The sequence below is a fragment of the Sphaeramia orbicularis genome, chromosome 24, assembly GCF_902148855.1.
Source record: "Sphaeramia orbicularis chromosome 24, fSphaOr1.1, whole genome shotgun sequence".
In the NCBI taxonomy this organism is placed as follows: Eukaryota; Metazoa; Chordata; class Actinopteri; order Kurtiformes; family Apogonidae; genus Sphaeramia; species Sphaeramia orbicularis.
In genome coordinates this window covers 49468346-49493248 of record NC_043979.1, presented here as the reverse complement: position 1 = coordinate 49493248, position 24903 = coordinate 49468346, and the positions used below count along the sequence as shown (strand labels likewise).

At 37.9% G+C, this 24903-nt stretch overlaps 1 protein-coding gene across 1 annotated transcript; it reads right to left on the bottom strand.

Annotated features, from left to right (window-relative positions):
* Positions 1-943: 943 nt before the first annotated feature.
* Positions 944-24654, bottom strand: LOC115414893 (uncharacterized). The gene is made up of 5 exons (XM_030128253.1): positions 24403-24654; positions 8139-8570; positions 3406-3530; positions 3167-3179; positions 944-1075 (listed from the first exon to the last, which is right to left on the bottom strand). The coding sequence occupies exons 1-5, from the start codon at positions 24457-24459 to the stop codon at positions 944-946; spliced, it is 759 nt and encodes a 252-aa protein (XP_029984113.1). The 5' UTR covers positions 24460-24654.
* Positions 24655-24903: the final 249 nt, after the last annotated feature.

Below are 24903 nucleotides of genomic sequence, written 5' to 3'. Positions count from 1 at the left end.
TTGTGAATAGTTTACTCAGTTTGTGGGTTTTTTTTGTTCATTTCATTGATTGATTTTCTCATTTTTATTAATTTTATTGATATTTTGTTAGGTTTGATGATTACTTTGTTAATTTGTTTATTTTATTGATTACTTCACTCATTTAGTGAATAATTTACTTAATTTTTGTTCTTTTTATTCATTCTGTTCATTTCATTGATTGATTTCCTCATTATTAATTTTATTGATATTTTTGTTAGGTTTGATGATTATTTTGTTCATTTTTGTTCACTACCTCCACCAGGAGGTATTGTGATCACTTTGCTTTGTGCGTGTTTGTTTGTTTGTTTGTTTGTTAGCAAGATAACTCAAAAAGTTATGCATGGATTTTCAGGAAATTTTCAGGAAATGTTGAAACTGGTACTAGGAAGAAATGATTACATTTTGGTGGTGATGGGGGGGGTGCAGATCTGTCTTGGCAGAGGTCTGCGCTCTCCGAGTGCTTTTCTTGTTTTATTGATTATTTTTGCACATTTTATTGATCATTTTGTTTATTTTACTGATTACTTATTTTGTGAATAATTTACTTGATTTGTGGGTTTTTTTGCTCATTTCATTGATTGATTTTCTCATTTGTATTCATTTTATTGATATTTTTGTTCAGTTGTTGATTATTTTGTTCATTTTTGTTCATTTTATTGATTATTTTGCTCATTTCATTAATCACTGTCTCTTACTTCACTCATTTTGTGAATAATTTACTAAATTTGTGTTCTTTTTGCTCATTTCATTGATTGATTTCCTCATTTTTATTCATTTTATTGATATTTTTGTTAGGTTTTATGATTATTTTGTTCATTTTACTCATCACTTTGTCGATTACTTCACTCTTTTGTGACTCATTTACTTCCTTTACTCAGTTTATCCTTTTAAGTGACAGTAAATGTCTGATCATGCCTTTGCGTCATTCTGTTGAATCCGACGGTGACGCTGCATCACCGCGGTCGTCCGGCTCTGACCAATCAGAGCTCAGCGTCTGAAACCGTCCTGAATCCTGGCTCCATCGGCATCGCTCTGACAGCTCCGACCGTTCCCGCTGAATAAAAAAACCTCATGAACGTGCCAATTAAGAGTCCAGGCGACGGTGGGGTTCTGATGTGAATGAGGAGGATGGGACTGGTTTTTATTGATCCCTCTGGGCCGAACCTGTCAGATCGCCTCCAATTCAGTTTAGAAACTTTCCTCTTTTTCATGGTTTTGCTGAAAATAGACCCTGCGTTGTCGTTTCTCCAGAGGTTACAGCCCAACATTTACATCTGAACCTTTAGGAATGAAAATGAATCTGCACTTTGGAGGTTGTTACCATGACGACACTCACCACAGACACGTCAGGGGTCAAAGGGTTCATTGTGCTCTTTTCATAAACCTGACCTTGTTCTAGATCAGCGGTTCTTAACCTTGTTGGAGGTACTGAACCCCACCAGTTTCATATGCGCATTCACCGAACCCTTCTTTATTAAAAAATAAAATATGATTTTTTTCAAATTCAAGACACAGGCATATGTTTTACTGGTGCACAAAATGAACCGTGCATTAACATCACTGTGTTTTAAAGAACAAAACCAATACAGTGCATGAACTCACAACAAATTCCATCCCTTTTCACAAAGACATGACCTTTTTTAATACTACCACACTGAAATGGTTTTAATTTTTAACCTTATGTATTCCAGTAATGAACTTAATGTATTTATGCTATTTATCATTTTAACATTTTAACACACACCCATCACCTAATTTCCATCAGGCTACAATAATAATGAACATTTACTGCAAATCAGTGTGACTGACGGCTTTAGCGTAATACGATTTCTCCATCCGCGACGGTGCGTCGGTTGCATGATTGTAACTGACCAGTGCGGTGACCGAAAAATGTAAACAAACGCTACACATGGCTGCCTCCATGGTTAACAGGAAGTAGCAAAAGTCATAACAACGATGTGGAAAATACTCAAATAATTCATCGTCAGACGAGTGGAAGAGATTATAAACACTTCCGGATGTGTTGTAGTGTTATAAGCAACAACAATACACTGCGTATATTGGATGTCAATCAGAGAAAGAGTCTCCGAAGCTGTTTGTTTACATACACGGGCCTAGCACGACACACACACCTGACTAATGAGTCCAGTGTGTGTCTTGACCTCCGCCGAACCCCTGAGACTGACTCACTGAACCCCTAGGGTTCGATCGAACCCAGGTTAAGAACCACTGTTCTAGATCATTTATTTCCTCTGACTGATGTGGTGGAATGTGAGTGGCGATTTAACAATATGAAAATCTCATATCACGGTTATTGTGACCAAAATCATCACGGTTATCATTATTATCGCAGTATTGTTGAACTTGTGCTCAAAATGTTCAAAAAGCACTAACACACACTCTGAAATAATTTAACCAAGTTGGATTTTCAAAAAATAAATAAATCAAAAAATAATAGGCACAATGTACTTTCTGTTGCAGAAACATTCAAATATTAACATGTAAACACAAACATACAAATGTGTATTAAAGATGGAACCTTAGAGAGAGACAGAGAGAGCTACCCAAAATGTCAGCCAATGACAGCGCAGCATCGCAGAACGTCAGCCAGTGACAGCGCAAACTGACGTGTGCCTGGAATGCTGCTGCTTCTCCAGGAAATGAGCAGTACTGTGAGTTTTCAAAGTGTGGTAATCAAACACGGTTATCATAATTAGAATTTAAACGCCAATACTAACCATTGTGAATTTTACTGCGGTTTATCATTATATTGGTAATCGTTACACCCCTAACTGAGGGTATTTATGTTACATCGACATGCTTTTTATTTGTTTGGTTTTTTTTCCAAACTTCTCTTCAAAGCTTTACTTAAGACTCACTGTAAAACTGAAAAACACACACATAGAATACGTCTCCGTTATTTGTTGTCTTAATCGTACATTTACAAGGCGTTATACTTTAAATGAATAGAAATTAAATCACTAGCTCGAGGCTAACTTGAATGGGAAATTCCATAGAGGCGCTAACGATTAGCATTTACAAATGAACCGGAAATGTATAACGTCCATGTACCTAACAACGAAGGTTTACATCACAGATATTTTTATGGTACATTCATACAATAAGTGAACGTACAAATACTCACAGGCAGACGTCTTCTTGACCATACAAACAGAGTGAGAAAAGTGTGTCTGTTTAGTTCATTCTTGGGTCTGAACTGACTACGGGAACTCCCAAAGGACAAAAGAGACGCTACTGATACTTATTCTGACCACTAGAGGGCTCCCTTTGATTGTTTTTAGTTTAGTTTTTTCTTTGTCTGATCAGCTGGACCTGATGATGTCACTGCGTCTTCAGTCGAATGTCGATGATGGGTTCACTGACCTGATGAAGAAGGCGGCTGCGGCGGACGGGTTCTGGCTGGTTTGGGTGGCGATGCTGTGGGATTGTGGTTTGAGCGGGACGTCCAGAGCCGAAGCCGTCATGGTCACGTAGTCTGAGCTCAGACCCTGAAAGGAAACAGTCTACTGTATGAACACAAACACAGTCTGAGAAAAAAGAGTTTATTACATAAACCAGACACTGGATCAGTTTGATGACTTTGATTCATTTGACTAATTATGTTCGTTGCTTATGATTATTACTGTAATGTTTATTTTGTTTATTTTTTAAAATTACTTTTTTCATTTTTGTTTGTTGTTGGGTTTTTTTGTGCTAATTTTGATTAATTTTATTGATCATTTGGATTATTTTTGTTGATTTGAATTATTGTAATGACTATTTTGTTCAGATTTGTTCTTTTTTAAAATTATTTTGTTCATTAATTTCCAAATTTTTACTCATTATTATACATTTTATTGATTATTTTTGTTGGTTCAAATTATTATTGTAATGATTATTTTGGTCATCTTTATACATTTTACTGATTATTTTGTTCATTTTTGTTCATTTTATACACAAATTTCCAAATTTTTGCTAATTTTTGTTCATTTTATTGATGATTTTGTTCATTTTTGTTCATTTTATTCATGATTGTCCAAATTTTTGCTAATTTTGATTAATTTTATTATTTTTGTTGATTTGAATTATTGTAATGATTATTTTGTTCAGATTTCTTCATTTTTTTGATAATTTTGTTCATTCATTTCCTGATTTTTGCTCATTTTTATTCATTTTGATTATTTTTGTTGGTTCCAATTATTACTGTAGTGATTATTTTGTTCATTGTTATTCATTTTATTGATTATTTTGGTTGGTTTCAATTATTGTAATGATTATTTTGTTCAGATTTCTTCATTTTTTGATTATTTTGTTCATTTTTATTCACAATTTTTGCTCATTTTAATTAATTTTATAGATTACTTTTGTTGGTTTCAATTATTGTAATGATTGTTTTGTTCAGATTTCTTCTCTTTTTATTATATTGTTAATTTTATTCAATATTTCCCTAATTTTTGCTCATTTCAAGCCACTTCAGTTTTTAATCTCACAGGATTTCATTTTTCTCGGACTAAATTTACTTATTTTTCATGAGTTCTAAACATTATGTCTACATGTAGATTTCAGTACCTGTCGACATGTATGGCTGTTTTATGTTTTATTTGCTTAATTGATGATTTTTTACTCTACAAACTCATCAGTTTTAGAGAACATGAAGAACACTTGTTAATAAGTCTTACATGTGTCCTATAAACTCATCCTTTTATGTGAAGGTCCACTGGATCTGGACCATGGGTCTGCTGGTGTTTCCATGTGGATTCTACAGGACGTGGCTTTCATGGTTTTGTGTTGTTTTTTTTTTTGTTTTTTTTTGCGTCTGTCCTCGTTCTGTCAGACCCACAGCTCCTTCCAATCTCTCTTCCTCCTCGGTTCATCCGGGCTCCGATCCCCGGCCTCGTTTCTCTGGATTACCGTGGTAACAGGGAGGCCATTATTCAGCCGCTCGCCAGATAACAGGATTACACACCGCGTCCCACCAGGACTCGAAAACGCAGACCTGAGCCGGGCCCGGTCTCCACGGAGACGCCGACCGGCCCGTCTGATTGGTTCAGATGCGGACGGCGACGGTTACTATGGATTATTTTATGTATATACGTGTTCAGACATATGCTGTGTTTGTGACACTCCTACTGTTCTACTGATATGATAATAAGAACCAATCAGATTAAAGCGGCCTCAGTGGACTGCCTCCTCTGAAAACTGACCTGGGATCAGGAAATATTTAGTCTTCTGTGACTCACAATTAACAACACACATCCTCTAATGTCTGATCATTATGCCCAGACAGCTGAGTTGGTTTGAGTCAAACCAGAGGGTATTAGTGGGTTTAAGCTGCTGTCAAACATGCAACAGGATGAAAATATTCAATGACTTTTACTAGTTTTATTCAATCTTTTATGTGTTTTTTATTATTTTGGAACGTTCATAAACTGATTCCACCCAAATGCACCATCAGACTGTTTAACTCTAAACTGTATTACCACATGATAACAATTACACAGTTATTATACGTGTCTTTAATTACCTTACTGATAATATACTGTCTAGTATATATTGTATAAATCTCTGCTCTAATTAAAATAATACATTTTATTTATAGGCGCCTTTTAGGACACTCTTTGGGTGGATTTTGGGTGAATTTTTTGGTATTTTTAGGTGAATTTTGGGTGTTTTTTGGGGGTGGATTTTGGGTGGTTTCGGGTAGTTTTTGGGTAGTTTTTTGGAGTGGATTTAAGGGTGAATTTTGGGTGAATTTTGGGTGCATTTAGAGTATTTTTATGTGGATTTTGGGTGTTTTTTGGGGGGGGGGGTTTTGGAGTAAATTGTGGGTGGTTTCTGGGTAGATTTTGGGTACTTTTTGGGTAGTTTTTTGGAGTGGATTTAGGGGTGGATTTTGGGTGAATTTTTGGATGCATTTTGGGTAGTTTGTAGATGAATTTTGGATGTTTTTTTGGGGTGGACTTTGGGATGGTACCTGGGGTGGAACGAATTAATTATATTTTAATTAATTTCAATGGGGAATATTTATTTGTACAACAAATAAAATGCACAACGAACTCAGTCTTGGAACAAATTAAACTCATACTGAGAGGTTCCAGTGTATATCCAATTTACTAGAATTCACCACTAAAACCTCGCTAAAACGCTGCTAAAAGTATCAAAAATCTTTCACGTCTCTGTCACTGACTGCACTCTGCTGCTCTTCACTCTACCCACTTCCACCCCTCCCCCTCAGCCAATGCAGACCTCCACCCTCATGTGTTACAGATCAATAGAAAGAACCCAATCTCAGATAAAAGATGATCAACAGCACAGATGGTTCAGGGTTCATTTGAATGTCAGTGTTTGTAAAAATGCGTTGTCGGTGACACATTCGTCTTCAAAGGGTTTAAACTAAATTTCTGATCCCAAACTGAAAATGTAGCTAATCATTTCTTTTGTCGTAAAACATAATGTGTGCGTTGTCGTATGAAACGTTTCATAACTGAACACATACGAAGCTGATTTCTGTGGCATCGAGCGGTTTCTATTTGTGGTGAATAATGAGCTGAAAACGAAGCGGGAGCGTCAACTCGCAGGAAGCGGTGGGATGATGCGGATCTGCCTGAACCGGGTTCACCTGGAGGCCACGCATCCACATCACAGGAAAAACCAGGTCTGTTTGAGCAGAATGCTGACATTTCCCACCGGAGGCTGGTGACAGGGAAGGCATCTTCACAGAGCTGTCAGCGCCGTTTCTGCCGCCACACAGTTTCAGTTTGAGTGCCGTTTTCAGCTTTAACCCTTTGATTTCAACAGTTTTTAGGGTTTAAACCACAGATGCAGACGCAGGGTGGATCTGAATACACAGAAGTGATGATAATGTTCCACTTCTGATTATTGGTATGATTTAAAAACATTAACCTGAACAGATTATACACATTTTACACTTCATGTTATTAAAAGTCAGATTATGTTTCACAATTTGTTTTAGGTCAGAATTCAAAAATGTGTTCAATTTAAAGGTGCAGTCTGTAGAATTCTGTTCTCAGTCATTCTAAAATGGTCCTGACTGTCAGCAGACATGAAGGAATCCTGTTCATTTAAATCCTGATCTCAGTGACAGTCGTAGTCCAGACAGAATATTTACATTTAAAGCTCAGTGTCAGCCCCCAGATGATGGTTATGATGTCACTGTGTGTTTTGGTCTGAGGCTCCGCCCATCACCTGTCTGCCAATCACAGAGTCAGTACCTTTGTTCATCCAGGTTGGCAGTTCCACTGAGCTGCAGCTGAACATTTATGAGCACAAATGTGTGAGCTGAAGAAACCCAAAAGGACTAAAGGGATTATTCCAACGACGACAAAGAGAGAAAAGAAACAAGGATCTGGAGAAGAATTAGAAACAGACGACTGAAAGAGGAGAAGAATTAGAAAACTGACACCGACTCTGCCTTAGTCTGACCACCGTAAGAACCACTGAGAGCCAGGACCGCCGTCTGTTCTCTGGGGTCAGGCTGCGGTCTGTTCTCCTGGTCCTGGTGAACAGACCAGGTACCGGGGTAGGACTGGTCTCTGTCCATGGTAGCTCCTCGTAGTTCAGTGTTTTCTGTGGAAGTGACCTCTGCATGTAGTGGTGTAGAATCTGAAGGGTGGGTGGGTGGGTGGGGGGGGTTGAGTAGTCCGGCGTCCGTGGTTCGGCCAGGGGCTGGTTGGGGGGGGGGGTGCCACTTGTACTTGGCGGCAGTAACAGGTAAACTTGCGGCTCATTTCCTTTTCTCTCTCCTGAATGTGTGTGAACGTTCATCAGTGTCCAGGACGTTTGTCTGTTCTGTTCTAGATCAGACTGATGCAGATTCAGTCTGGGGAGGATTTTATTGTATGAAATTTCTGCTGTGGTGGACAGCATTAGTGGAAACACTAGTAGTAGACGCTCATGCTGGATCTGTCCACCCCTAGTCTGGGGGAGGAGCAGAGGAGACCAGCTGTACAGTGTTTGAATGGGACTGCAGAACCAGTTTGGGCCACAGTCCTACATACGACACCTTTAAAACAGTATCAAACAGATCAGTCCCCTTAAATCTAAAGGTGAAACACCTACAGTTTTAGTGTTTGTGTTTTTTGTCCATCAGTTCTTACCGTAGTCGCTCTGTGGTCACTTCTGCAGGACACCCTCCACACCCCCTCCAGGTAATGGCGTGCGTCCAAGGGAAGAGGCGTGACCGTGGCCAGGCCTTTGGCCCCACCCCCTCCGAGGTAGGTGCTCTGGACTCCGCCCCAGCCCCACGGAGCTCCGCCCTCCCGCGCCTCTTCCTCATATGACCATCGCTGCTGCTTCGCCGGCAGCAGCTCGTCCTTCGTCCAGCCACCGGAGCCCGGGGGCGGAGCCACGGCCGGGCGCGGCGTCATTTCCACACTGATGCCCAGGGCGCGACGCAGAGCCAGACGCCTCAGCTGCTGGAAGGCGGAGCCACAGACGTCACAGTGGGTGTCGACCGGAGCATGGCGGCCGCGGCGTGGAAGCTGAAGGCGCTGGAGCTTATCGAAGAGGAAGGAGGCGTAGGCGGCGTCCTGGACGGAAACGGCAAGAACGCACACGTTAACAAACATCCAACAGACGGAACAACAGGGGTGTCAAACATACGGGCTGTGGACCAAAACCGACCGCCGAAGGGTCCGATCAGACCCCCGGAAGGAAAGAACGAACAACAAAAACTATACTGCAGATATTAACGATCAATAAACCACCAATCAGATCAAATTATTATTAATAATAATAACACATAAATAATGACTTTTACCTTTTAATGTAAACCCTTGTATTTACTAATAATCTGAACATTTATTCATATGACATCAATCTAAGGGTTTGATTTGAACATTTATGAGTTTAGAGACAGAAAGGAGTTTAATTACAGTATCTGTACTAGTATCACAACTATTAATACTACTACTATTACTACTACCATGATTAACACTACTACTACTAATACTAATACTCCTACTCCTAGTCCTACTAGTACTACTACTATTACTACTTCCACTCCTACTCCTACTGCTATTTCCCCGTCCACACTGTAAACCAATGCCATCTTTCTCTGGATTAAAATCTAAATTGTTGTTTTTCATTGGTTGGTTGGTGTTTGATCCGTGTTCGCTCGTTCGTGTTCGTTCGTGTTTGATTCTTCGTTGGTCGTCCAGGATGCTCAGCTCTTCTTCCTTCAGTCTGTTCTTTATCTCCAACAGCTGCTCGGCCTAAAACCATCCACACAAAACCTCAGGCTGGAGGCGGGACATTAACCCCGTCAGCCTGTGTAGAACCAGGCACAGATTTACGACCGTGACCAACGAGGTCAGGGCGGACGGCGTGACTTCACAGCCACGAGCAGACGGAGCAGCAGGTCAATGATCTGAAGGAACTGAAGGAACACCATCACTGATCCAAAGGAACGCCATCACGGAACTGAAGGAACGCCATCACTGATCTGAAGGAACGCCATCACGGAACTGAAGGAACGCCATCACTGATCCGAAGGAATGCCATCACTGATCCGAAGGAACGCCATCACTGATCCGAAGGAACACCATCACTGATCCGAAGGAACGCCATCACTGATCTGAAGGAATGCCATCACTGATTTGAAGGAACGCCATCACTGATCTGAAGGAACGCCATCACTGATCCAAAGGAACTGAAGGAACGCCATCACTGATCCAAAGGAACTGAAGGAACGCCATCACTGATCCGGAGGAGTGCCATCACTGATCTGAAGGAACGCCATCACTGATTTGAAGGAACGCCATCACTGATCTGAAGGAACGCCATCACTGATCCGAAGGAACGCCATCACTGATCCGAAGGAACGCCATCACTGATCCGAAGGAACTGAAGGAACGCCATCACAAACACAAACCTCCACCAGCAACAGATGATACTAGAACAAATTCTACGTGTACTAGTACTACAACTACTATTACTATTACTTCTGTTTGTTCTGTCCATTCTATATTTTCTCCTTTTAGGATAAAACTCATTGATGCAGTTTTTTGTTACTTTTTAATTTCCTGTGATTTAATTAATTGAATTCATAAAAAACATCCACTGACATTACATGGGTTTTATGTTTCAAAGTCATACATTTACAAGAATTTACAAATCAATTTTGAATAATTATATACCATATTAATATTTTATTATAAGTAATTATTAAATTTATGGGACAAATCTCCCAAATTTCAGAGACAAAAATAATAAATCAGACTAGGACTAAATACCATCACTGAGCTAGAGTTTATCTGTTTATTCCATTTTCATAGCTTTTATCTTGTACATTAAGGCTCTAATCTGAGAAATCTGTTTTATCCTTATGTTTTTAAAATCAGTTTAGAAAATTAACAAACTTATTATGAAAATGAACAAAAATAAACAAACTTATTAGTAAAATAAACAAAATTATTATGAAAATGAACAAAAAAACAAAAAAACAAAACAAACAAATATATATATATATATATATATATATATATATATATATATATATATATATATATATAAAATCAACAAAAATGGAACAAAATTATCAAGAAAATTTACAAAAATAATAAATCAGACATGGATTAAATATTATCACAGCCTGAGTTTATCTGTTTATCCCATTTTTATAGGTTTATTCATGTACATTTAAGGCTTCAATCTCAAATTAACAAAATTATCAAGAAAATTAATGTTAAAAGTGAACCAAACTAGAAGAAAATTAACTCTTTGTTAAGCTCAGACTTCGGTAAACCCAAATAAAAATCATGAAAGTGAACAAAATTATCAAGAAAACAAACAAAATACTCCAGAAAATAAATAAAAACATTCGCAAAATAAACACAGAAAAACAGAGACAAACAAAATATTCAAGAATATGAGCAAATCAGTCTAGAAAATGAAAAAAATAATTATGAAAATGAACAAAAATGAACAAAAATTATTAAAATGAACAAAAATGATTATGAACAAAAATTAACAAAATTATTGTTAAATGAACAAAATAAACAAAATTATTATTAAAATGAACAAAAACGAACAAAGTTATCAAGAAAATTGACAAAATGATTATAAAAATGAACAAAAATGAAAGTATTAAAATGAACAAAAAAATGATTATTAAAATGAACAAAATTATTATTAAGCAGAACAAAAATTGAACAAAATCCTCGAGAAAATTAAGAAAAATAATAATCAAACTAGGATGAAATACCATCACTGAGCTGGAGTTGATCTCATTTTTATCAGTTTTACCTTGTACATTTAATGTTTTAATCTCAAAATTCAGTTTTTTTCCTCATGTTTCTTCTCCCTCGTTAATAATCCACAACAATATTAGATCAGAAAAGGAATAAATCACCAAATCTGGACGTGAACACCAAACTAAAAGTAAAAAAAACTCAACATCTGTCTGTGTAGTTTGTTATTTCTGTTTGTTTTTCCAACTGATTCAGATGAAAGTCAAAGTGTTGGATAAGAACCCATAAATAGACGTTTACCTGCTGCAGATGCGTCTCCTGTTGAACCTCAAACTCAAATTGCAGTTGATCTGAGCGCTGATGCTGCTTTAACTTTAACTACGTCTGTAAATCTACCTCCATTCACCGCTCCTGACAGTGGGCAGGGCAGCAGCTGCAGCACAAAAACCAGCAGCCAATCAGACGCTGGCACGCCGCTCGGACTAAAACCCACTAGTAACCACCCCCCCACCCCCACGGTTCCTTCATGGCAAAAATGTACGCACAAAAAAACTGACAGAAAATCATCTGATATCAGTATTTATTTATTTTACTTTTTCTTATAAATCTCTTAAAAAAACTTCAGCCCTGCTCAAAACTTCCAACAGTCAACCATTTTCAGGATTTTAACCCTTTAAATGACAAATTACTTATTTGAATTCTAGTTAGCCTATTTATTACAAAAAAAACCCACAGTAACCATGGTAACGCTACTGACGCTCACAGAAATATCCACATTCTCTACGTCCACGTAACCAGAAGAACACATATTTCCCACCTTATGTTGATTTTTTTTGCTTATTTTTTAGTAATGTTCTTGATTTCTTCGTACATTTCTATTATTTTCTCGGTGACTTTGTTCATTATTGTTCCTTTTCTCCGTGACTTTTAGGGCTGGAGAAAAAAACTGATTTGATCGATCCTAGATTGATTTTGTTTTAATTTTGCCTAATCGATTAATAGTGGACGAGGATCGATTTTTCACAGCAGGACCGGGACTACGCGGAAGCGCGGCCGGCTCCATCTGTGAACCCCTGGAGAAGACTCAGCCTCGCTCGTGACGGCTCTGGCGTGGAAAAGATGTGGAGGAAGGGTGAGGAAAACCCCCCCACTGGAGCTCCTCCCGGCTCAAACTGAACCGCAGTGTGAAGGAAGTGGACGCCCAGAGGTTCTCCGAGGCCAGCAGCGGAACCCCCGTCGTTCTTGGAAACAATGACTTGGATCCATACTATCACCTATGGCAGAGTATGGAGTTAGAGGGAGAGGAAAGCCACAATGTCCGACTGCTATGCTGCCCCCCCACGCCCCCCGACCCACAATCACAGAGCGCACCCCCCCCAAAACATGGACATGTTTCTGTCCTGTTCATTACTTCAGAGCAGATTCAGCTCCTTCCTGCTGAAATGTCATATTATTTCCTTTCTAATATAAATACTGATCCAGTACTGATGTGTTGCATGACTGCGGTACTCAAATAACCAGGTTACAATTCAAAATTGTACTTTGGTATCACTAATTTATCTGAATCAATCAATTAATACTAAATTGAATCGATATTGGATCGAATCATGATTAATCAATTCAGAACCTTATGAATCGAAATCGAATCAATATGGAAATTGGCCATGATAGCCAGCCCTAGTGACTTTATTCATTTTCTTCCTCATTATATTATGTTTATTTTGTTCAATTTCATGTTCATTTTCCATTTTGTAATCAATTTTTTTTATTTTATTTGTTATTTATTATTTTTTGTTTTGTCATAATGATTCATTACAAAAGAAAAAAAAAAAAAAAACCACACAAAAAAAAGTAATATTTTCCATATAATTGGCATCTTAGAGCAGGGGTGTCAAACTCATTTTAGTTCAGTTCCACATTCAGCTAATATGAAATAAAATGGGCCAGACCAATAAAATATGATAAATAATAGGATAAGAATGTTTGAGTGGAAAAAGTCAATTCCGTTATGAAAGTGTTTACATCTACGACTTGTACTTGAACATAACATGAACAAATATGAATAACCTGAAAATTCTTTAGTAAAATAAGTGCAGTGTTAACAATATTCTGCCTTAGTTTATCATTTATACATGTGACTCACACTACAGATCACAGTGGATCTACAAATACACCAAACATTTAATAACAGGCAGAATATTGTTAAAATTCCACATACTTCTCTTAAGGCATTTCAGATATTCACATTTTTTTGTAAAAGGCTTGTCTGTAAATGTAAATATTTTTTGTGTAATTTTACTGTATTTATACTAAATCAAAGAGTCAAATTTATAGTTTTCATTATTTGTAGTTATTGCGATAGTATTTTACTGGTCTGATCCACTTCAGACCGACCAGACCTAAAATGATTCTAACATCCTTAACTGTGTGTAATTTTTGCATTTCAACATTCACCCCAGGGGTCAGACTGAACCCTTTGGTGGGCTGGATTTGGCCCTGGGACGCATGTTTGACACCTGTGCTTTAGAGTCTTGAATATGTCACATTATCCACTAAACTGACTTGATTCTATTAGTGTTTGTTGTGTACTGGGCTGTTGGTGTCATAGTCGACATGTCGTTTTCGTCTGCATCCCACAATGCAACGCACTGACGCACTGTGGCGTGTGATGACGTTTGAGGAGCATGAAATAAGATGATGTCTTTGACTGGTTCGCCTTCAGCCTCAGTTTGCAGTGAGGAACACTTTGGTCTGCATCAGAAACTTCAAAAGCCGCACCAATTCACCACAAACAACGCACTCTAGATATTTTGAACCACGGACTTCTCACTCTCCTCAGCAAACACCACGTTTGTACTGGTGTGGAGACCAAAGACTGTGGAGACCGCTCTGACAGTTAGGAGGAGGAGCCTACAGTAGCCTGGAGGAGGAGCCTACGGTAGCCCGGCGGAGGAGCCTACGGTAGCCCAGAAGTGGTGCCTACGGTGGCCCGGAGGAGGAGCCTACGGTGGCCCAGAGGAGGAGCCTACGGTAGCCCAGAGGAGAAGCCTACGGTGGCCCAGAGGAGAAGCCTACGGTAGCCCAGAGGAGGACTGTCCTTACACTGTAAAACAAATGTCAACATGTGATCTAGAAGCAAACTAGTGATATTTGACCTTTTTATTGAATTCCACCAGTTTCATCCATTTTCCCATTGAAGACTGCATGATATCTATCCCATAATATTAAACTATATTCTGACATTAGTCCTTATCGTTTTGGATCCCAGACCCCTGTAAGAAAAGAAACACCTAGATTCAACATTTTTGGATGGTTTTTAGGTGGTTTTTGAGTGGTTTTTAGGTGGTTTTAAGGTGGTTGTTAAGTGATTTTTTAGGTGGTTTTTAGGTGGTTTTTGAGTGGTTTTTAGGTGGTTTTAAGGTGGTTGTTAAGTGATTTTTTAGGTGGTTTTTAGGTGGTTTTTGAGTGGTTTTTAGGTGGTTTTAAGGTGGTTGTTAAGTGATTTTTTAGGTGGTTTTTAGGTGGTTTTTGAGTGGTTTTTAGGTGGTTTTAAGGTGGTTGTTAAGTGATTTTTAGGTGGTTTTTAAGTGGTTTTTTGGTGGTTTTTAAGTGTTTTTTGGGTGGTTTTTAGGTGGTTTTTAAGTGTTTTTTGGGTGGGTTTTAGATGGTTTTGGGTGATCACGGAAGACCAGGAAAAATTTTAGAAAATGTAGAAATTTATAGAACATTTAAAATCATGGTCCAGGAAAAAAAAAAAAGAAAAATCCATAACATAAATTCAGTCCAAACCATCTGTGAGTCATTTTAGAAACAAAGATAATAACTGAACCCAAACGAACCAATGCACTGATATCTATCCCAAAATATAAACCTATATTCATACGAGGCTTTTTTTTCCTTTTTTTTTTATCCCAGAGCCCTGTTAGAACACAAACAGCTGACTCAAACGTGTCCACAGACTGTAGTCCATGTGTGTTAAAGGTACTGGGGTCACCTGAACCCCGTCCTGGTCTAAATGCAGTATTTGTTCTTCACAGGGGGACACTTTCTTTTTGGGGGACAGTTTGTTTTGTATCCCAGAGCCCTGTTAGAACACAAACAGTTGACTCAAACGTGTCCACAGACTTTTGGACACACAGTGTAGTTACTGAACGACCAGGACGGTGACTAAAGCCAGTGTCCAGCTGCTGTTCGTCCTTTGGTCACTGTTGGGCTCTATTGTCTGAACTCAGACTCCACCAGGGCTTTATTTATTTGCTGGTGAAACCTCTACCAGGCTCTAAACCCTCAGCCTGACACGGGCCTGGGTTCTGCTCACAGTAAATGGACTTTCCGTTGGACTCTGGCGTTGGTCCCACTGTTAACTGCGTTGGTGGATCCGAGGCCTGTGAAATGCTAATGACTGTTTGAAGTGTGTCTGATACGGTTGAAGGTGAAGGCTGAACTCGCTGCACTCTAATTATCTCATTAATCACCGGGGCTGCTGGGAAAACGGCACAGACGCTTCATTTTTTCCCGGGTTGTGTTTTTACTGAAGTCGGTCCAGACGTCACGTCTGTTTTAACGTTGACTATCTCCAAACAGCGCTGGGTTTCCAGCAGCCGCGTGTTCGTCCCGATAATTAGCGCCGTGTTTGTCGACTCGTTCCGCTGGTTTTGTGAGTTCCAACATCAGTCAGTTCATGTCAGCGTCTAATTAACAATTAACAGCCAATTAACAGACACAATGTTTTATTATGTGATGAAAGTTTGGAAAGAAAGAGACACAAAAATGGAAACGCAGGGAAGAGACGGAAAAGATGCAAATAAATGAAAATGACATTAAAAAAACAAAAAGATGAAAATGTGGTAAAATACATGAAAAGATGACAAAAAGTTGAAAAACGACAAAAAGATGCAAAAACATAAAAATGTGGTAAATACACGACAAGATGAAAATATAAAACACGTAAAAAGACAATAATTTCTTTAGAGACAAAACACGAAAAAAGATGAAAATGACAAAAGATGCAAAAAGATCAAAATATTGAAAAACATAAAAAGATGAAATTTCTTTAGAGACAAAAAAAGATAAAAATGACGTAAAAGATGCAAAAACATGGAAATGAGGTAAAATATGCAACAAGATGGAAATATAAAACGCGTAAAAGCATGAAAGATGACAAAAAACATAAAAATGATGTAAAAGATGCAAAAAGATGAAAATGTTAAAAAAACAAAAGATAAAAATGTTAAAATAAACATAAAAGAGACAAAAAGACAAAAAAAAGAAAATTATATAAAGATACAAAAACACGGAAATGTGGTAAAATGTGGCACAAAAATGACATAAATATGTCAAAAAGTCATCTTCATCTTTTGCATGGTATTCGTCGTCTATCGTCATTATTGCGACTTTCCTATATTTTCATCTTTTCCGTCTTTTCTGTTTTGTTTCGTCTTGTTCCGTCTTTTTCGTCTTTTCCGTCTTGTTCCGTATTTCCCGTCTCGTTCCATCTTTTCGTCATGTTCTGTCTGTCTTTCTTCCGTTTTTTTTTTTTTTTCGTCTTCTGCTGAATCTGCAGCTTTAAACCCGGCCTCTCCCTCTTTAATGGACGTTGATTAGAAATGACTAACACTTAATTGTTTCCTGATGAATGTGAAACGCCGTGGTGTCAGATCGTCGTGGTAACGGTGGGCTGTGACTCCGCCCCCCCCGCGGTTTCCCTCTCTGTCTCTTCTCATTGGTCGTCTTCGTCCTGAACTCGCTCATGTGTCTCGTTCTCAGATGAATCCGTTGGCTTTAATTAACGCCGTTTGTGCGTCCCAGGTTGTCGTTGAAGGTTGTGTCGACTCAAATCACTTCCTTATTAACGTCCGTCGTCACGGCGACCACTCTCCTCATTTAATTAGGGACCGAGCCGAAAGGTAAGGCCCTCTCACACAGTGAGAGGCCTTGCCTGCAAGCAAGGCCCTATTGTTTTTCGTTCGTTTTTATATTATTATTATTATTATTATTATTATTATTATTTTTCCGTGACGCTTTAAACTGGAATTTGCCCCCCTAAACATGCTCAAAAACTCACCAAATTTGGCACACATGTCAGGCCTGGCGAAAAATTTGATAAAATGTAAAAATTAACCCCATAGGTGCCAAAATGGCCTCTCTAGCGCCACCTATGTGAAAAAAATGGGAAAAGCCCTAGTGGCCACTAGGAATGTCGTACAGACATGAAACCAGTGCCAAAATTCTTGTTGGATGAAGCACTACAAATCATCCACGACACTTATGACCTAACTCCAACAGGAAGTTCGCAATATGCCTTTCAAAATAAAATTTCTAAAACTAACTCCGATGACACCGTTTGTCATATTGACTTCTAAATAGCATCAAAAGATAGAGTGAAACCTCCTCAAAAAAGTGATCTCTCACTTTTTCCGGAACTGTCTTAGTTTTTTTTTTACAAGCCCGCAAAGATGTGATGTTTGGAACTCATTTTTCACTTTGCAGTTTTTCCTGACATGTGACATATCTACACGTTCGTGGGACTCAGCACAATGCTCACATGCAAAAATTTTTGAGATAGGATGTACGGTTGTTGATTTATAACAATTCTTTTATTTTCATACTTTTTCCACTTTAGACTGCCATTTGACCCCCTTAACATGCTCCAAAACTCACCAAATTTGCCATGTATGTCATGGCTGGTGAACACTTTCATACAATATCAAAAATTAACCCCTTGGGTGCCAAAATGGACTCTGTAGCGCCACCTATGTACTAAAAAACACACAAAATCTGCCCTAGCAGCCAGTAGGAATGTCACAGAAACATGAAACAAATGCCAAAATGTTGGTCTGATTGAGCCGACAAATCCTACACTGACACTCATGAGCTAACTCCAACAGGAAGTTGGCAATCTGCCTTTGAAAGTTACTCTACGTTTCTGCAATTACTGCTTATTCATTTCAGAGTTTTGACATAAAAGTTATACCTCATTGAATTCCCACGAGTCTGCAGAATCCAAAAGTGAAAGAATTTTTCAGATATGACCTACGGTTATGGAATTATAGCGATTTTTTGAAGACTATGTTTAGTTTCACTTTTCCAAATGGCAAAATCCCTATAAAAGTCTTGCTGGTGCACTTTTCACATGTCTCTCTGTAGTGCAGTGGTTCATGTAGCTGCCTATGGAGCAGAAAGACCCTTGTTCAAGTCCCAGGTAATCCAAAAATTTTTTTTTTTTTTTTTTTTTTTATTTTAAAACAGGTTTTACTGCATTGTATTGTGGATATTGGAAATTTTGCACACATTCAAAAGTACACGGAGTACATTTTTTCAAAATAAAACCAAAATTAAGAATAATACAAAATGTCTATTACATAACTTCTTTTCATTTTATGACCAAACGCTCAACTGTTTGTACATGTTTCTTCATTCAAAAGTACTCTTTCTCACAGACACACATCCTCACACAATAGGGTTTTTCCAAAATAAAAGCCTTAAATGTGATAAATCATCACTTTTATACTCACTTATTCATACAATTTCAATTAATTTTTCAAACTGATTCTTTCTCTCACATACAAAACAAATGCACATACACACAGTAGGGTTTCCAAAATAAAAGTCTCATTTTAAAGGTGATGGGGTTTCAGCAGAGGGTCACTGGTGTTCTGTACAGATGTAAGGAGGACAGACACTAAAGGATGGGAACTGGTATGGGGACGGACAGGTGTGAGTGGAGCTGAGGCGTCGACAGTCACGGGTGGCGGATCGCGGGGGAGGCGGATCGCCCGGTGCGAGGTCCCGCCCAATGCTGCTTGCAGCTTTAATTATTATTATTATTATTTTTCCGTGACGCTTTAAACTGGAATTTGCCCCCCTAAACATGCTCAAAAACTCACCAAATTTGGCACACATGTCAGGCCTGGCGAAAAATTTGATAAAATGTAAAAATTAACCCCATAGGTGCCAAAATGGCCTCTCTAGCGCCACCTATGTGAAAAAAATGGGAAAAGCCCTAGTGGCCACTAGGAATGTCGTACAGACATGAAACCAGTGCCAAAATTCTTGTTGGATGAAGCACTACAAATCATCCACTGACACTTATGACCTAACTCCAACAGGAAGTTCGCAATATGCCTTTCAAAATAAAATTTCTAAAACTAACTTCGATGACACCGTTTGTCATATTGACTTCTAAATAGCATCAAAAGATAGAGTGAAACCTCCTCAAAAAAGTGATCTCTCACTTTTTCCGGAACTGTCTTAGTTTTTTTTTTTTACAAGCCCGCAAAGTTGTGATGTTTGGAACTCATTTTTCACTTTGCAGTTTTTCCTGACATGTGACATATCTACGCGTTCATGGGACTCAGCACAATGCTCACATGCAAAAATTTTTGAGATAGGATGTACGGTTGTTGATTTATAACAATTCTTTTATTTTCATACTTTTTCCACTTTAGACTGCCATTTGACCACTTAACATGCTCCAAAACTCACCAAATTTGCCATGTATGTCATGGCTGGTCAACACTTTCATACAATATCAAATTTAACCCCTTGGGTGCCAAAATGGACTCTGTAGCGCCACCTATGTACTAAAAAACACACAAATCTGCCCTAGCAGCCAGTAGGAATGTCACAGAAACATGAAACAAATGCCAAAATGTTGGTCTGATTGAGCCGACAAATCCTACACTGACACTCATGAGCTAACTCCAACAGGAAGTTGGCAATCTGCCTTTGAAAGTTACTCTATGTTTCTGCAATTACTGCTTATTCATTTCAGAGTTTTGACATAAAAGTTAAGACCTCATTGAATTCCCACGAGTCTGCAGAATCCAAAAGTGAAAGAATTTTTCAGATACGACCTACGGTTATGGAATTATGGCGATTTTTTGAAGACTATGTTTAGTTTCACTTTTCCAAATGGCAAAATCCCTATAAAAGTCTTGCTGGTGCACATTTTCATATGTTTCTCTGTAGTGCAGTGGTTCATGTAGCTGCCTATGGAGCTGAAGGACCCCGGTTCAAGTCCCAGGTAATCCAAAAAATTTTTTATTTTTTTAATTTTATTTTAAAACAGGTTTTACTGCATTGTATTGTGGATATTGGAAATTTTGCACACATTCAAAAGTACACGGAGTACATTTTTTCAAAACAAAACCAAAATTAAGAATAATACAAAATGTCTATTACATAACTCTTTTCATTTTTATGACCAAACGCTCAACTGTTTGTACAATGTTTCTTCATTCAAAAGTACTCTTTCTCACAGACACACATCCTCACACAATAGGGTTTTTCCAAAATAAAAGCCTTAAATGTGGTAAATCATCACTTTTATACTCACTTATTCATACAATTTCAATTAATTTTTCAAACTGATTCTTTCTCTCACATTAAAAACAAATGCACATACACACAGTAGGGTTTCCAAAATAAAAGTCTGATTTAAAGGTGATGGTGGTTTCAGCAGAGGGTCACTGGTGTTCTGTACAGATGTAAGGAGGACAGACACTAAAGGGTGGGAACTGGTATGGGGACGGAGAGGTGTGAGTGGAGCTGAGGCGTCGACAGTCATGGGTGGCGAATCGCGGGGGAGGCGGATCGCCCGGTGCGAGGTCCCACCCAATGCTGCTTGCAGCTTTAATTAAGTTCTGTCACTGAATTTTAAAACTATTGTTTGGTCTTAAAGTGACGATGGGACGCTCAGTTTGCCGAACTCTGGACTTTTTATTGACAACGTTTAGGAGGAAAATGAAACAAATAAAATCCAATAAAAACATAAATAAAAGCAGGTGACTTTTAGGTTGACCTTCATGTTTAATGACGACACTGAACCAACGTTTTCACATCTGAAAGAAAACGAACAAAATCACAAAAAACAGAAACATTTTGACTCAAAGGTTCATCTTTTTTATTTTGTCATTTTCTTGTGTTTTCATCATTTTCTTATCTTTTCATCTGTTTTCTTTTGTGTTACATCTTTACAATGTTTCATCTTTTAGCACCTTTTATGTAACTTTCGTGTGTTTTTGTCTCTAAAGAAATTTTCACCTTTTTGCTATTTTTTGTTTTTCTGTGTTCTCATCATTTTCATGTGTTTTCATCTACATATTTTACATTTTTTCATCTTTTTGCATGTTTTACAGCATTTTCATCTTGTCGCATATTTGACCACATTTTCTTGTTTTTACATCTTTTTTAGCATAATTTAAATTTTTTCACATCTTTTACGTCATTTTATGAAATTGTCATCTTTTTGTCTGTGCATTTTACATTTTCATTTTTTGCATATTCTACCCCATTTTCCATGTTCTTACATGTTTATATTTTCATCTTCTCACGTATTTTACCACATTTTGATGTTTTTGCATCTTTAATGTCATTTTCATCTTTTTTCAACTCTGTCTCTAAAAAAATTGTCGTAAAAGATAAATGTGACAAACATCGTCAAATCATTTGATGTTAATAATGACAGTAAATAAATGACCAACTGTTAATGTCTGTGTTTTTAAACAGCTGATTCTGGTTTAAACATTAAACACAGATACAGAAAGAAAGAAAGAAAGAAAGAAAAAGAAAGGAAAAAATAGAAACAAAGAAAGAAAAAATATAGAAGGAAAAAGAAAAATAGAAAGAAAAAAGAAAGAAATAGAAAGAAAAATAATAAGAAACACAAAGAAAGAAAGAAAGAAAGAAAGGAAGAAAGAAAGAAAACTAATCCAAAGTCTCCTTTTCTTTTTCTTTTAAAGCCTGTTTTCAGGTGTTTGGGTCAAACCTTCAATTTGTTCTTCCTGATGTGTGAAGAACTGGAAGAAAAGGCCGAACGAACGAGTGATGGGACAAATGAACAAGTGATGGGACAAATGAACGAGTGATGGGACGAACGAACGAGTGACGGGACGAACGAATGAGTGACGGGAGGAACGAATGAGTGATGGGACGAACGAACGAGTGACGGGACAAATGAACGAGTGATGGGATGAACAATGGAACACGACCAGAGGCAGTGAACCAGATCAGAACCAATCAGAGAGAGAGAGAGAGAGAGAGAGAGAGAGAGAGAGAGAGAGAGAGAGAGAGAGAGAGAGAGAGCGAGAGAGAGAGACAGAGAGAGAGACAGAGAGAAGAGAGACAGAGAGAGAGAGAGAGAGCGAGAGACAGAGAGAGAGAGAGAGAGAGACAGAGAGACAGAGAGAGAGAGCTCTCTCGCCCCAGCAGAGACGTGAGCTGCTCTGATGGATGGAAAAACCTGACAGACAAACTCAGTGTCAAATTAACCCAAAGCAACGTCCATGAAACAGGACACACACACACACGCACACACATGCACAGACAACACACATATATACACACATGCACAGACACACACACACACACTGGAAAACATGTGACTTTATCAACTTAATTAACTGATAAAACTGTCAATGACCGCCTTTAAACTCTAAAAACATTCACACATTTTAGTTTCAGTGTTAAACGACGGCGACATGTTGGCTTTAGGTCGCTCACATTAACCTCTTAAGCCCGGTTTCATCTGTGTTTCCATGGCAACGCCACATGACGCTCACAGAAATACACACATTCTACCCACCATCGTACAGAAAATAAAATCGTCATTCATCATATTATTTTATTTTTTATTAAATCTTTTGGACAACTTCAGTCCTGCTCAAAACTACCAAACATTCAACCGTTTTTAGGATTTTAACCCTTTAAATACCAGTTTATTTAAATTCTGATTTGTTTTAGTACAAAAAACAAAAACTAAAGCGCAGTAACCATGGTAACACCACATGACGCTCACAGAAAAATATCCACGTAATCAGAAGAACATACATATCCCACTGAATGATGATTTTGTGCTTATTTTTTTGTGACGTTCTTAATAAATTTGTACATTTCTATTTTTTTCTTGGCGACTTTGTTCATTTTTGTTCATTTTCTCAGTGATTTTATTCATTTTCTTTAAGTTTTTGTTCATTTTCTTGTTCATTTTCCGTCTTGTGTTCATGTTTTGTTAATCTTCTTAATTTGCTTTATTGTCTCATGTTTTAATTTTTGCTAATTTTTTCTTAATTTTCTCCTTCGTTTTTTTTTTTTTATTAATATAGTCATTATTCTTAAATTTCTTTCCATTGGATATTGATTTTTTTGTTTTTTGTAATGTTCTTGATGACTTTGTACACTTGTTTTTTTTCTTGGTGTCTTGTGTTCATGTTTAGTTAATTTTCTTAACTTACCAGTAATTTGCTTTACCATCTCATGTTTGGTAATTTTTTTCCTTTATTTTGCCTCTTTTCCTTTACTATTATAGTACTTTTTCTAAATCTTCTTATACACTTCCCATTGTATGTTGAATTTTTTGCTTAATTTTTCATAATGTGCTTGATTACTTTGTACATTTCTATTTTTTTCTTGGTGACTGTTCATTATTCATTTTCTCCGTGACTTTATTCTTCTTTATGTTTATTTTTGTCCACTTTCTTGTTCATTTTCCATGTTGTATTCATTTTCTGTCCATTTTATTACTTTGCCATTGTCCATTTCGTTAATACAGTCGACAATTTTGTACATTTTTTACATTTTACTGATTATTTTATTAATTTCTTGTCGATTTTTTTATAGTTTTTGTTCATTTTCTCAATGCTTTTGTCCAAACAACAAACACTTGAATAAAACAGACCAATGAAACAAACTTTGCAGCACTAAGCTAACAGTGCTAAGCTAACACTGAGCAGATCCAACAGTACTAGTATTATTTCTACTGATAAAACTCACAGAACGACACAAAAAAAAAACAAAAGTAAAGGAATATGAAGAGATGAAGATGAATTTTGTTGAACTTTTACTGTTTTCTGATCATAATTTGGTTTTATATGAACAAAGCTTCTGTTTTTGATGCTAATCCATTGGTTTGTGTTACACTGAAATGATTCTAACTGGAAACAAATGTTTAATTATAATATTATTATAAGTTATTTTAATTATGCAGTTTGATGAATGTTCGGGACATTTTGCTTCATGATAAAATGTATTTTATTGTTCATTTTAATGCATGTTCATATGTTCTGCACGGCTCTAGAATGATTTAATGTCAATAATTAAATATATTATTCATATTTTCCTGTAAATGACACTATTTGTTTCAACCTGGTTGTAAATAAATTGTTTTTCTGACCTTCAGTGCCGCCGTGTCCGTGAGGGCGGCGGCCTGTCGGATCAGCTGTGACACCATAATGTGGCATCGCTGACACAGCCTCTGTAGCCCCTCCCCCTTTTCGTCCGGCTCTGCGTATCGGCTGAGTTCATCGGCCGACTGCGAGCCGCCGCCGGCCCTCTGGGTTTGGTCGGAATGCGCAGCTTCTCACGCCCTCGCCGTCCTCCTCACCAAGCGAACGCAGGCGCTTCCTGCGACAGGTGGAGCCCAGAGGGAGAGGACATGCCCCCTCCACCACCTGGAGGGAGAACACAAAGACACATGACGATGAAAAACAACACCGTCGCCGTGGTCACCGAGTACTCCTCAACTGAGGGGACGGAAACCATACAGAGGATGAAAATAATGTGATCGAGAAAAAAAAAACAGGCACGCAATGAAAACAACACCATCATTGTCATTGTCATCATCACCATCATCATCATCATCATCATCATCATCTGACTGCAGAACAAATCTGCC

What these genes read in the sequence shown, in the direction of transcription:
- LOC115414893 (XM_030128253.1), bottom strand. Translation starts at nt 24,459, where the DNA reads ATGGTGTCACAGCTGATCCGACAGGCCGCCGCCCTCACGGACACGGCG. An exon ending in CGGACACGGCGGCACTGAAG is followed by an intron (nt 8,571 to 24,402) that starts GTCAGAAAAACA and finishes GTTTCCGTCCAG; the next exon opens with GACGCCGCCTACGCCTCCTT. An exon ending in GTGACCACAGAGCGACTACG is followed by an intron (nt 3,531 to 8,138) that starts GTAAGAACTGAT and finishes GTTTCCTTTCAG; the next exon opens with GGTCTGAGCTCAGACTACGT.